Source organism: Sceloporus undulatus, chromosome 2 (assembly GCF_019175285.1).
Source record: "Sceloporus undulatus isolate JIND9_A2432 ecotype Alabama chromosome 2, SceUnd_v1.1, whole genome shotgun sequence".
In the NCBI taxonomy this organism is placed as follows: domain Eukaryota; kingdom Metazoa; phylum Chordata; class Lepidosauria; order Squamata; family Phrynosomatidae; genus Sceloporus; species Sceloporus undulatus.
Window position 1 is genome coordinate 28846725 of NC_056523.1, and position 15377 is coordinate 28862101.

The 15377-nt window shown below is 40.0% G+C and overlaps 1 protein-coding gene across 13 annotated transcripts in view; it reads right to left on the reverse strand.

Moving 5' to 3' along the window:
* The window catches only part of CADPS (calcium dependent secretion activator), a 466363-nt gene that overhangs the window by 66409 nt on the left and 384577 nt on the right, over positions 1-15377 (reverse strand). For all 13 annotated transcript variants that reach the window (XM_042450102.1, XM_042450101.1, XM_042450096.1 and 10 more), the window contains 2 exons: positions 5407-5481; positions 3466-3549 (listed from right to left, as the gene is read on the reverse strand). In XM_042450102.1, coding sequence (XP_042306036.1) covers positions 3466-3549; positions 5407-5481 — 159 coding nt within the window. The remainder of the gene's footprint in view (positions 1-3465; positions 3550-5406; positions 5482-15377) is intronic.

Genomic DNA, 15377 nt, shown 5'->3' on the forward strand with positions numbered 1-15377 from the left:
GAAAGGGTTTCTGTTTTATTTTATTCTGTGCAATTCCATTTAAAATTCAGTTCTCCTCTGAACTGATGGATTCATATTATTGTTGCTGTCTTTCTGATAAGAAGCAAAACAGAATGCTGAGCATTAGAAGAGAATTGTTGCTTGTAAATGTCCAATCTCATGATATCCATCCTACACTGCAAGATGAATCATAGAATCATAGAATCGTAGAGTTGGAAGAGACTGCAAGGGCCATCCAGTCCAACCCCCTGCCATGCAGGAAATCTAAATCAAAGCATCCCCGACAGATGTCCATCCAACCTCTAAGGAAGGAGATTGAAAGCATTATCAAGCAAAACTAGTTGGTGAGATGTCAAGTCTGCCCTTTCCTCTCCATTCTTTATCCACATGCCAGACTGCCACTACCTATTTTTTCAGTATTTCAGTTTTTCAACATGATATAGTCACTTTGGAATGAATTTGCTCTATACCTCCGGCTCTTCTCCTTGAGATTCAACCATCCATAGACATGTCTGAAATGCAGGTTCTTGAGCCTGGTTTTGCACTGCATTTTTTTTAGTGCCCCAGATATTTCCATAACTATTGTGGAAATCTAACTAGTCAGGATAAACACCTTGTGCCCATAACCACCAGCTCTGTGGATCTGTTGGAGAGCCAGTACAGACCACAAAACCCTTTGTGTGAGCCATCAGAAGTGCTAAATAAACACATTCTCCTCCTAAATTAAAGCCAATTGGATGTGCCCCAAATTCCATTGGTGTAACTGGAATCAGTCAGAACATCCACGCCACTCACTGTAAATAATGCAGTGCAGTGTCAGAGAGGCAGTATCCATCTAGGAAGAGCTTGAATCTTCAGAATATTAACTGGTCTACTAGGACTTGTGTTGGCTCTTACAGAGCTCCCAAAGCAGCCACCTCCTTATCTTTTTCTGTTGGTACTCAAAAACACATAATGCTGATGACAGCATATCACAAAAGGGAGGTGAGCTTTACATACAAGCTTGTAAATTATTCTCCAACTAGGACAGAGAATGGAAATTAGAAGCTGGAGAACAATAAGTACTTGCTGAAATTACATAGAATCCATCATGGTTTATATACTATCTTTCACCAAAAACTAAAGGCATTTTTATTTCACTGGGCTTTTAAGTTTGTTTTTTGCTGCTAGTTTTAATGTGTAGCATCTTTTATTCTTCCTGTCATCAGGTTTGTGTTTTCCTTTGCATGGCTGTTGTTGTTGTTACTATTCCTATACCATTACATTAAGCACTATAATAAAGTGATGAATGGACTGTGTTGGTCCAACAGAGTATGGTTGAAGAACAGCTATTCCAATAGGTATTGTTATCTGTTGAGAAAAAGTTTGTCTTTTTCAGTCTTTGAAAAAAAATAATGGAATTCTAAATCTCGATCTGGGGTTTTGCAACAAGTGAAAAGTATAATTATATGTATAATTATATGTATCACCAATGTCATGATTTCAGGAATCATGTCTACAAAGTAGACATCTACCGTTTCTATTCCTGACCATTTACCCTATGGCCCAGAACCCAGAATGAGATGCTTTTACACCAGCGGAAGAGTCCTGGAACCCTAAGTATGGGTGAGGGTGGACCATTGTATCTTGCACTAAGGCAGTGTCTCTGCTAGAGATTTCCACAGATGTGAAGAAGCAAGGACACAAAGGGAATAATATCTCCATTTCTACTCTTGAATAGAGTTCCTCACCAGCAGCCAGACTCAAGAAACTGCCTCAGCTCAGGAGAAATCATACCTCCTCTGCCACTCCAGTTCCAAGGGCAGAAGGACTTATCATATCACAAACTGCAGACTCTTTAAATGAAAACAAACAAACAAGGCCATACAGTACCTGTACAGTTATTTCAACCCTTTGGGGCAACAGTCATATACTGGCTTTCTGGAGCTGCATCCACACTGAAGAAATTAACTCAGTTTGACATCCCTTTAACTGCTATGCCTCAGTGCTATTGAATTCTGGGAACTGTAGTTTTGTGAGACATTTAGCTGTCTCTGGTGCCACAACAAACAAATGGAGCCCTGGTGGCGCAGTGGTTAAATGCCTGTACTGCAACCATTCACTCAAAACCACAAGGTTGCGAGTTCAAGACCAGCAAAAGGGCCCAAGCTTGACTCAGGCTTGCATCCTTCCGAGGTCGCTAAAATGAGTACCCAGACTGTCGGGGGCAAATTAGCTTACTTGCTGTTCACCGCTATGATCTTTGGAATAGCGGTATATAAATAAAACAAATTAAACTAAAATTAATACTATAAAACCCAGAATTTCACTGCACTGAGCCATGACAGTTAGTGGGGGTCAAAGTGGGTTATTTCTGCAGTGCTGATGCAGCCTGACTGAGGCTCTGCTGGCTAAACTAGCCTTGCTTCTGAGTTTTATAGTGCTGACTTTGAATGTTCATTGTGAGTTCCACTCTGTTGCTTGCCTGCCTCTTAACTCCTATAGTCCGCCTCTTCTTGTGCTCCCTGATTCCTCCAGTCCTTGGTATGTTGCTATGCAGGAAAGCAGGAAAGTCTCCTAATGCTTCCAGATTCTGGGGAGCAAATTTCAAAGCCACATTGCCCCCAAAGTACCTTCAAAAACAACCAACCAAACCCCAGAAGATATCACAGTAGAAAATAGGACACATACACAAGCACAGCCTAGGTGTAGCAACTGATGAAAGGCTCTCCCTCCATCTTGACTGCCAGTGCAGTGGCTTCAGAAAGAGAGACCAGCAGCCAATATCTGCTGGACTTAATTCTCTCCTCCAATGCCATCCCCTTTCTCTTGTGTGTTGTGCAAGACTGAGAGCAGAGAACTGTCAAATTAACAATTGTAACCTGCTCATGTGAAGTGCCATGTACAATGATCATACTATATAAATAATTAAATGATGGTGATGATTCACTTATTCTCCCTCTCTCCTCTGATTTTCATCCTATGTTTTCCCAAGCAACAGATGCAGCGAACATGCTTCCTTTCTCTTCACAACAACACTGGGAGTTAGGTTAAGCTGAGAGATAGTGACTGGCTCAAGATCAGCCACCATATTTGTGTCTGAGTGGAAATCTGAACTGAAATCTCTCCCATTAGGTTCAACACTCTGTATTACATTGTCTTCTGTTTGGAGGATTTCATAAAGGTGTATTATTACTTAACTTACCTGTATTACTTTAATCCTCTTTGTTTTATTACATTTATACTCTCTTATCATGGAATCCAACGTGATGTGTACATGTTTCCCAGTCCTGATTAGACAGAGACCTGCTTAGCTTCAGCAAGGTGTTATAATATGGATCATGCAAGTGTGATTTAAGTATAATCATCATCATCCTAAAGCTATGAACCATGGATGAATATAAAGCAGACATTGCAAAGTCCCCCCCCCCCGCCTTTCTAAGCAAAATATTATAAAGCTGGATACAAAAAGCAGGGGCAACTTACAGTAAACGAGAGGAAAGAAGAAAACAATGTCCCTTCATCATATCTGGATAGTTTGGCCAGGACTCCTTCCAGAATGGTGACAAACTGAAAACAGATAGATTTCAATCACACACAAAAAATAAATCCCAAACCAGAAGATTCTCAAAATATGACTGCAGTTGAACAGCTCAAAAGTATGTCTATTGAGGTTTATGGGATTTTACATGTATATATACTGATTAGGGTGAAAACTGTCAGTTGGAAACAAAATGCCACTGACATGATATACATATAAAATTCTGGCCTCTGTCTAGCAGAGAAATTCCTTGCAGAAGATAAAAGAAACCTACAGGTGTGCATGCAGGTGTGTATGTGTAATCGATCTATTCTAGAGTAAAGGTTTGATATTGTTTGCAACTGACAGATGGCCCTAAAATACTAGCTCTGTGTCATGGTATGAATTTATAAAGAGAACCAATGACAGTCTTCCCCTTTTTGGCAGCAGAAAAATCTTAAATCAGCTGTGTATAAATTGATAATTAGTTATAAATAGTCTATGGCAGGAGGCACTGCTGATTGCTTGTGATAACTCTAATTTTGCAGAATTAATTTTATTTATTTATTTGCTGGGTAACTTGAAATTAGGCAATTTCAAAAGAGAAACATTTCAACTAAAATATTTCTTCTTATTTTTCTTCCACCTAAAATATTTCCATCTTCAAGTAACTTGGATATTTCTTATTTGGGTTTCCAATATCTAATTTGGGTTTCTAATTTGGGCAAAGACAATGTTTCTGTTTTGGGATATCTAAATATTTTTCAGTGTAGTGAAACAAATGAAGGAATTAATTAACAAACCCAAACTTTAAAATACAGACTGTATTCTTAATAAATTTAGGATAATCACAGCACAGCCACCGTGACATGACAGTCATCCTTTGTACACTAGGGAAGAGAATGTTATGTTGATGCTGAGTGCTGTGAAAGCTAATTACGGTTCAACTCTCAAGCATAAGGTGCAAGAAATGCCTTGCTTCTGGTAATATCAAATTGATTTGTAAGTTTCTGAAGGAGGCTCAGAGCAAGATGCATCAGCCAATATGTTCCTTATACTTAATCATAACTGTGTCCCTTTCAATGTTCTGCGTGTTCAGCTAAAATTGGAATTAATGAAGAAATGGAATCATGTCACATTTTAAGAATCGCAGCTTCTCTGTCAGAGAGCTCTGGTGCTACAATAAAGTACAATTCTCAGGATTTCCTAGCACTGAGCCAGGGCAGTTAAAGCTGTCTCAAACTGGATTATTTCTGCAGTGTGCTTAGGGCCAAAGTCTACCAAAGGGTACTAATAGATGCAAAAATTACCCTGGTCAAAAATAACAGCTGGAATGGGAATTCACCTGATGACATTAGTGTCAGAGTAGTGGTTGGATAAGTTATTCTTTGGATTATAGCTCCCAGAATTCTCCAGCCAGCAAGGATCCAGAAGCTGCAGTCCACTAAAGCAATGTTTCCAAGTTATGGTCAAAGGAGATTCTTATGGGCATAAAGGGAAAATAAGTGATAGGTGGTGAGCTGGAAAGTGGAGAGGATGTGTGACTCTGGTGGAAGAACAAGTGCAATGATATGTCATGAAACAATTGATAAAGGAGCTAGAGATTGGTGTGTACCTAGAGGATGTGCCTTTCCTATTCAGGAGATAATCTTCTAAGGGCTGCCCCTGGAAGCTGGCACCTTGAAGGTGATGTGACCAAGTTCTGTAAAACAGCAGCACTACAGACTGTGTCCTGATCTGAAACTTGTAGGTTGATCACCCTCATCTTACCCAATTTGACACAGACTGCAATCATGAAACAGTCAATCTGTCAAAACTGCTTAATATGTCATGTATTAATGGAAATGCTCTTCTTTAAAAAGGAGTGATGTTAACAGTGAAATACTTCACCTGAAGCTGAAGATTACCTTTGCTACTAGGAGTGTTATCATTTCTTTGACGGTTTCTTCAATTAGTTCATCTATTTTGGAATGATACTGGTGCTAAGGAGGGGGGGGGGAAAGATGGAAGGGAGATATTATTAATACAGATCAATAGAAATGCACATTTCTACCTTAGATGTTGCTATCAGCTATGATATTTAGATCAACACGTTCTCTAGTGTAGTAGGCAGTAATGGCTTAACATTTATGGAAGGCTTTCTTTTGTTCTGTTTTACTAAGAGGGCTTTGATAAGATTTTGTGAACAATGGTCAAACTTTAGGATTAGTTCCATGCATGCAGCTTAGATGACTTTTAATGCGACTCAAATGCATGCAGCGGAGGACAATGTCCAGTATCTTTCTGTTATATGTAAATCAAGGTAATAGGAGGACAGTGGTGAGAGTCAGCACTTTATTCTTTAATTCTATTTCATGATGAAATTAAGACATCCACATTTTACAAAGATTTAAACAACTACTGAAACACACTTCACACCATAAAGCAATAAAGCAGCTGTCTCTTGGCTCATGGCAAAGATGCTGTGAGTCAGAGAGAACTGACAAAGGAGTAGATTTTTAAGCAAACAGGCTGAAGTAAGTGGAGCCACAGGGTGCAAAAGGCTGACCACTGCCAAGCAGAATTTAATCTCTAGACTTCACTTGGGGACAAAGAAATTAGCCCAAGAGACAGAAAAGTTCCAATGCATGTGCTTCTCAAGCACGTAAGTGAATTGGGGTTTTTAATCACCAAGTGTAAAAATGATGAAGCCCTGAGTATTCTGAATCATGTATAAGATGGCAAGTGAAGCACCAGGGGCCCTCCATTTATTCCATGCTGGGGCAGTAGGTCAGCGCCAAATCATAGAAAAGACTGACACCAACTGAACATTCAGTGTCACTTGCTACAAAGCACCAGAATTTTCCACAAAGCTCTTCAGAGTTTTACCTACTCAATTATTGACTAGATCAAACCTTGCCAAGCTACTGAGCTATCAGAGAATCATCAAGGGACATCATTTCAGGCAGGATATGTATGTTTTCTGATATTTCTTTAAAACAAATCCTCCTTCTTCTTCTCCTCCTGCTTCTGCTTCTTCTGCTTCTGCTTCTTCTTCCTTCTCCTTTCTTTTTTTAAACTAAGCTTCTCATTGTTGAACAAACATTGCAGTGCATCATTTTGTTTTCCCAAAGAACAGGAGCAATATTTAATATATGATTACCCCCCCCCAACCCCTCTCTCCCACATTAAATAAAACACTGAAAGCACTGATCTTAGTCACTGTATTTATTTCCACTTGTTTGTGATAGTGTTATTTTAAACATTCAACCAATCTCTCCCCTCCGTCAAAAACAGTAGACTGGATAAATCAGCTATAAATACTAAATCATGCTTTGGGGAGTGTGAGGGGCAATTAGAAGTGTGAGACATTGGTCCCTCAGTATTAACTAGAGTTTATTGCTAGTTTGAGCTGCTCAGTGTTTTTCTTTCTTTCAATAGAATAGTCACATACTACAACAGGAACTTGGGGAAAAAAAGAAAACAAAATGTAGGACACACTTACCCACTCTTTAGCAAACTTTCAGATGATTGGGGACAGAAATAAAGAGGAAGGTGCAGAAGACAGGAAAAAGAACATATGAAGGTAAACCATAAATAAAAACAAAATCTTCAAAAAATGGGACCTTCTAAATGAGGGCCATGAAAAAGCAGCAGCATGCACAGAAACAATAAGCAACAGGAAATGAAATTATGGAGAGAATCCCTTTTCACTGAAATACCTGAAACTGCTAGTTGTTGGAATCACACATAAATTCAAAACGGGGGTTTGAAAAGTGATTGTAGCACAGAACGGAACACATACACAGAACATTTTTAGTGAGACAGAGAAATATCATTGTTGTTGCAATTGAAAAAAGGAAGAATATATATACAGTTTAGTGGTATGGCAGCTGTTTTCTGCATTTCTGCAACTGACAGGGAGGCTTGTTAGACTCTCCAGGATGGCTACAAGGCAGTTGAACCTTCCTGCCCACTGAGTAAAGAGGTTGCTGTCACTTGGGAAATGGCAATGCTCCATCAATTAACTACAACAGGATTCACGTTTTGACCACTGTTCTAGCTAACATTTGTAGTCATTATTTTACAATAGCCACCATTATATAAAGTAATAATCTTATAGCACCTTTGCTTATGTTTTCCTTTATTTAATAGCATTTATTTAGTTAGGAACCCATTCCCAGATTTGAAAAGTCAAGAAAAGCATCTGGGATGTGACTGAGTGGAAAGCAAAGCTTCAGCTTAAAGTAGGAGGTAAATTCTTCTTACACAGACTGCACTTTCAGGCCCAAAGTCAGTTGGTAGTCTCAGAAAAAAATAGAATAATTGTAACAGAGGAACTTGGTAAATCAGTAGTTATGAAAGTTCTGTTAATTCAATGTGTCTACTCCAACTGAGACAAAGAGATGGAATTAGGGTTTGTTGGGAAATAAGTGTGTGTGTTTGTGTGTGTGTAAGGGGAAATTTGACAGAGGTAAATATCTATTACACTGACTCTACACATACAACAGAATCAGATGGCAGAATCCCAAGATAGCAGAAAGGTCTATACCACTTCAGGCTGTATTCAAAGCATAGCCCTGTTAGTTGGAAAAATCAGTATGCAAAGGGATCTTGTAACACTTTTGAGACTAACTGAGAGAAACAAGTTAGTAGCATGAGCTTTTGTAGACCTGATCTTACTCCCTATGATGTATGTTTGGAGTGTCTCTGGATTGACTGCTCATGTCTATGAAAGCTCATGCTACCAACTTTGTTTCTTTCAATTAGTCTCAAAGGTGCTACAAGATCCCTTTGCATACTTCGGGCTGTATTTAATATGTGATTTTTGAATGCACCATATGCTTAAAAATATCATCAGTACTTTGAGAAAGAGTGGGCTAAATTAGAACCTTTTGGAAGCAGCTGAAATTCAGTGATAGAGCACATGCTTTGCAGGCAGAAGGCAGCAGGTTCAATCACTAGCATTTCTAGTTAGAAAAGAATCAGGAAGAAGGTGATATGAAAGATCTTTTTTTCTGGGCAGCTACTCCCAGTCTAGTCTAGACTGATAAACACTTTGATTGATTTAAGGCAGCTCCTTGTATTATGCTTTTTCATCATCTACTGCTAATAAACCAACAAAGGGGAGCAGATTTTTTCACATACAATAATAATGGTTCTGAATCTCTGGCCTTTCACATATTTTGGATTTCCACTCTCAGGAATCATGGCCATTGACTGTACTGGCCATGGCTTCTGTGAGTTGAAGTCAAAAACATCTAAAAAACCAAAGATGGTAAACCTCTGACCTATTGTATAAAGGTGCAGAGTTCATTCTACCACCCTAGGACTCCACCATCTCCACATTCTGCTATGTATGTACATTCAGATTAATTCTCAAAGTGAGTTTGGTATTCTTCATATGTATATGCGTGTCTGCACGGATGTATATGCAGGGCTTGGAAGGAACACATCAGCATTTGTATGTCAGTGTACTGTTGTGTTTGCTTGCACTGGCCATAGCAAAGAAGAAGAGGACAAGATAGTGTGCTTGTAAATTTCAGCAAGGGGGTGGTGTGGGAGACACATGAAATCCCAGCAAGAGATGCTAAAAGCAGCAGCTTTGTGTTTGTCCCTGTCTCCCCTTCTCATTTAACCCTCAAGATGTTCTCCACCAACCCTTGCAAGATATCCACTATTAACTCACACAGCACAGGGCTGAGCGATCTGTGTTTGCACCAGAGACTAGGGATCTGGGGAAACGGCAATGCAAATAATTGAGATAAGGAAGCAGAAGCCAGTGGTGATCTCCCCATCTGCTGTTGTGGGGCACCCTCTTCCCCAAATTACAATGATTTGTGGAGGGACTGAGTGCCTCCCTTGCTTACTCCTCCCCACCTGCTTAAGATCTTATTTCACGTGCAGGACCCTCCTTTTCTCCAGCAGCCACAGCCACTTTTGCAGATATTTACTCTGGATGGTGGAATGCAGGCAGTACTGTGGAGGAATAGCATGCTATATCACGAAGAATGTGCTGAACAGGACAGCTTCCTGGATGTCCAAAGCAATGGATGTGTCCTGGAGGATGTAACCCTTCAACATACATAGACATGCTACCCAGTAAGCACAGGGCAAGCAAGCCTGGCAAATGGACACCATGCACACCAATGGAAACTATGTTCGTTGGACCTCATTTCAAAAAGCACAAAAAGGCAATTTTTATTTCGTGCACAATGCTGTCTATGCTCAAACCTGGCACACTCTGGCTCTGATGCAGGGGTGGAAATGGGATTCTTACAAGCATGTTAGGCCAAGCAGACGGACACGAAAGAGACTGAATGTGCAAGCTGGATGTGTCCTGGAGTTCATCTGTGCTTTTGAAAATGCAGCCCATGAGAAGTGGTGGCAATGCATGGAATTTAAAATAAATATTCTCTTGACTGATTTGTTCCCCACCCTGCCCTTCCCCATGGCACATAAGTCCAAAAGACATGCTTAATTTGCCATATTATCATATTGCTTTAATTATGGTCTTTTTTTTGGAGGTGAAAGAAGGTGAAATCTCTCTTACTGGTGTTGGTTTTCATTAGATAAATTATGAGATTTAACTGAAAGGATGGCTAGGTGTGTGCAAAATAATACAGTGTGAAATGTATTGATAAATATCTCTTCAGTTAAAATCGTGTTTACAACGCAAATAAGAACAGCAGCAGCAGCAGCACTAGAATGCAGCCAGGAAGATTGCAGGCTTGCCGTCTGATCCTCAAACCTCTTCACCATGGCAAGCTCTATTGACACAAACAAAGCTTGTGCTGGTGGAACTGCTTGGAGGAGTGCATCTTTAAAGGCAGAAAGGGCCCCTTGCCTATAAAGAGCACTTATTGTGGCTGCTGATTAAAGAGGCACTCCTAATTTTCCCCAAACCATTTCCCACCTTTTGGGACTAATTAGTTCAGATTTGCTGAAGCAAAGTCCTTACCCCAGATTTACCTATTCTTTTGTCAATCAGATTTAGTGGGCCAATGAGTAAGACCTTCCTCTCCCACATAGTTCTTTATACTGAGTTGTATAAAAATATGCAGAGAAGTAAATTTTAATAGGTTAAATGCATGAGCAGACTATGGAGTTATACCACACTTATCGTGCCACTATATACCAGTGTGTGGTGATTCTGTCTTGAGAGACAAGGGAGTATATTGCACAGGCTCCTGGAACGGGCCTGTCGTGTTACAAAAGGCGGCATGATGGGAACGGAAGGCAGCATAGAACGCATCTTACCGCACATGAGAACGCTGGCAGCGGCGTTCTCATTGCATTCCGGATGCATCCCAGAGGGGGCTATTTTCAGGAATGCTTCTAAACCATTCCTGAAAATCACATCCGGAACGTGATGGGAACTTCCATTCCAGGGCCTGTGCGATAAACTCCAAGGTCTAAATGGGAGCTCTGATTGCATCCACACAAATGTGAATGGAATTCTCCAGCATGATCCAGTGTCCTGCTTTATCACGTGGAGAGTTCTGCTTACAAATACAAGTAAAACTGAAGAAACTATGAGTAGAACCTCTTTCCAGGCCTTGTCACTCATCACAACAAAGTCTCTACCCAAGGATGTAGGACCAAGAATACAGGGGTCAAAAGAAATGTGCATAGTCTGTCCATGCTGTACTCGTGCATTTGACCTGAACAGGGCTTTTAAGACAATCTTATGGGTTTTTTTTGTAATAGAACTGTTTTATTAGGCCATTCTTTTTCTATTGGCAATAGCAAAGTAAGACATCTTGGTCTCCCTCTAATTATTTAATTCTGGATGATGTGGATTGATGCATGGTGTGGATGCCATGTGAAAAACTGGTTTCTGACAGACATTGAAATGTCTGGACACCTGGTAGGTGCCTTTTAGGGTCCCATTGCCCAGACATTCTGTAGCCCTTTTTAATGTACCTTAAGGCAAATCCCTGCTTGCAGCCAATAGCATTTTCTGGTTTGTTTGCCATTAGTAAAAGCTGCCATTTGATTTAGCATGACAAGAATTAGTCTTCCCTATGTGGGCTGAATAGTAGTTTGTTTTGGTTCTTTTGTATAATTAATGTACCAACTGTCCAGTTTGTATGCATAGGAGGCAGATTCAACCAAAACAGAACGTTTTGTTAAGAAGGGCAAAAGTTCACCAGCTATTAGCTTTCTTTCATTGTATATGACAAGTTATTCTTATTGTCACAGAGGGTTTTGGGTGATAATTCAGAATAGGAAAGATAGGAAAGCCACAGTAAACTTGCTTACTCCAAGTCAGGGCCAAGCCAGATATGATGTTTACATGGCTTGCACTTGCATGGTTGTTTTGTGTTTCCTAAATAACATCTGGAGAGCGATCTAGATCAAGAAGGGACATATATAGTAATTAAATCCCACTCCCCCCCCCCTTATAGTCTTGGTTGGATTCCCTCCAACAGCTACTAAATAGGACTATTTAGTAAACTGAAAAAATAAACAAAAAATAAAAATAAATGCAAGGGTCATTCATGTGCTTAAAAAGATATCTAGTTTGACCCTCAGACTAATTATCTATCCAGCTCTATTCAATTTATTATGACTGGAGGAAGGCCCAGGATCTTAAGCAATGATCTTTTCCGCAAGCAGCTAATACTCCAATATGTTTAACTGGAGACTACAGTGTCTGAATCTGGGATCTTCTGTATGTAAAGCATGTGCCCCACCACTTGAGCTAATAGTAGATAACCTTACTCCTTGACAGAGAGTCTTGTAAATCCATTTAGAACACGGTCTGATATCAGCATATGTTTTCTAGCATGCTGTAATCCAGCAGCAGGGAACTATGTACAGGTTTATCTTCATGGAAACGAGACCATTTTAGATAAAGATTTTCCAGGAAAACTATGAAGCAAGCAGTTCAGAACTTTAGAGAGTTTTGGGGCATGGGCTGCTGAATGCCAGTGCGTCTTCCACTAGGGGTGCATCTGCTCTGTAAAAATAATGCAGTTTGACATTGCTGTAGCTCCATCCTGTGGCACCCTGGGATTTGTGGCTTTAAAAGGTCTTTAACTTCTCTGCCAAAGAATTCTGGTATCTCACAAAACTATAAATTCCAGGATTCTGTAGGATGGAGCAGTGTAAGTGATGTCAAACTACAGTATTTCTACAGTGCAGATGCACCCTCAGTTCAGCCTGCACATGACAGTATCCAAACTGGAAGCAGCAAGAGATGGGAAACTGTCAGTTTTGGAAGCCATAGAACATGGAGCCCATGGGAGTATATTATCCAGCAGGAAGGGTTTGGTGGCATTCATGAACATCCAGAATTCTGTTTTACTCTAGTTGCTCTTTTCACCCAAGGATTTTCTATTTTGAGTTACCTCCTTACCTATATCCTCACTTATCAGTACTTTTTCCACTCATATTCCCATTTTTATCAGTGTAATTGGTAACAATTAAATTGCCTAGGGTTTAGCATAGATTTAGTATTCCACTCATAAGGAACCACTGATGTTGACAAACACTGGCCGAGAAAACTTTACTACACCAAGGCAGATGTTTGTGTTGTCCAGACTGGTTTGCAGGAGTTGGTTACTAAGTCAGCCAAACTACAGAGAAGCTTTATTGTTAGATGGAGTAAAGTCCAACTTTATAAAGTAAATTCCACCTGACATGGATGCCTATGTGGGAGGTGTATTTCACCATAAAGCTGCTAACAGATTGTGTGTTTGCTGTATTTCTGTTAGTGACCATCTGACCTTGGAGAAGAAATAAAAGCATACCAGACCAACCAAGAAATGCTTGAGATATATATTTATGCCTCTCTTTACATTAAAAATTTAAAGGAAAAATATTGAAGGTGGTAAATAATATCTGCCAAATGTCTGAACAGCTGCCTCTGACTATAAGGATCACACACGAGGAATATGGGTGTATGTGTTCAGCAAAATGTTCTTCCTAAAATTTATCAAATTATTCTATATAAAACCCATCCAAAAGTACTGGAGGAATAATGCCCAAATTTGTAGGTGCAAACAGGAGTCTATAGTGAGACTTTACAAAGGCCTTCCCCCCATAGGAAGGAATATTGGATACTATGAGGAAATCGTGTTCATGCTCATTTCTTTCTGGCACAAAGTTGTTTCTGAGCTTGTTGTTGTTGGAGGGAAGGGTTCTAGTTGCTGATCAGTTAAAAGCTTTTTGGTCCATCTGCTGGTTCTGTTCCTTGCAATGGAGTAGGAACTGTTGTAGACTCAATACTCATGTACATGGGCATATTTATTTATTTGTTTATTTATTTATTTATTTATTTATTTTGTATGCCACCTTTCTCCCATAAGGGACCCAATAGCCATGTTAGTCTGGAATATCAGTATGCAAAGGGATCTTGTTAGTTTCAAAGGTGCTAAAAGATTCCTTTACATGCTCTTGGAATAATTCTCATGGTGAACAGTGAGGTTCTTATCAAGCATGTAGGACCTGGAGAGAAGAAATGGGAACAGTAAATACACTGAGGAATTCCACTCAAAAGGAGAAGGAAACTGCTTTGCCCAACAGGACTGCTGTAGTTTTAAGAATGCTGACTAAGAGCTCAGATGGCCTGGGAAATGTCACAGCCTTCTAGGGAATGTGACCAGCATGAGGTAGAAATGTAACAATTATGAATAATGTGGACACTTTGGAACTAGGTTGGGTTAGCCATAGGGAAAGGGGCATGATGTTTGGAGTCAGACACACTCCCCACATAATTTGAGAAAGGAGATGGATTGAAGGAGAATGTAGTGTAATTGGCATGAACATCCCTTGAGATACTACAATCCTTATTAGGCTGTCACTTTACAAATTAGCAGTTGTTCATCTTCAAGAGGAAAAGGACAAAGACAAACAGAGACAAGGTGTCATGAACAACTAGAATGAGGTAGGAATTAATTTAAATTAATAAAAGAGAAAACAAAAGAGATGCAAAAGAGGAGGGATGTATGAAATGCTGCAGCCCTAAATAGCAACGTATGCACTGATAATCCCCATCCAATTTGTCTGTTAGTTCACCTATTTATTTAAAACATCATATCAGCCAAACTGCTAATTCACACAATTACTATGTGATCTTTGTACTACCATGTCAAAACCTTTTCAAGGAGGAACACTTAAATTGCTCAAGGTATATTAAGGCTGATTCTTTGTGCAACTGATTGCTGCTTGTTAACTATCATGATGGGTCATGGATTTGCAGGAATAATGTGAGTGAAGAATCAAGGAAAATGGGAACTGGGCAGGAGCAATTGGGGCTGGCAAATGCCTTCTGTCTATGTTACACCTGATGTGAAATGAAACTGATACAATTGACAAATGGCAAGCTAAAAACCTATAGAATCATTTCCCCCAACACATGTATGGTTAGTTAAACTTATGTCTAGCTAAGAGGTGTGACTAAGGTCCAGAACTTATTACAATTAATAATGTTAATTATTACTAAATTTTATTATGAAAGGTGCTGATGGCTTAAGCTGGATATGATCAGGATATATTGTTTGGGGTTAAGCCCAAAATGGCTATTTCCTAACTGAAAGGCTGTGCAGACTGGCCCTAAGGGGCAGCCTGCAGTCACCTCCAGCTGCGCTTGATTGGGGCCACGGCAACTGCACATTGTGGCCCCAATCTGGCCTTTCCAGGGTGCAAAAAGGAGCCACAAAAAGCGACTCCTTTTTGCACCCTGAAAAGGGTGCAGTAGTCATGGCTTTTAGGTGCTCCTTTGTCACTGTGTCCTGCATCAGAGCAGTGCCATGGGGGTCAGAGTTGGGGCGTGTGTCATATGGACGCCATACCTCAACTCCGTCCCCAGGCTGGCCTTAATGGCTGGTCTGCACAGCCCCTGAGTTACCAGAAATGGGTCACCTCATGATAGAAAATGTCAGAAATAACA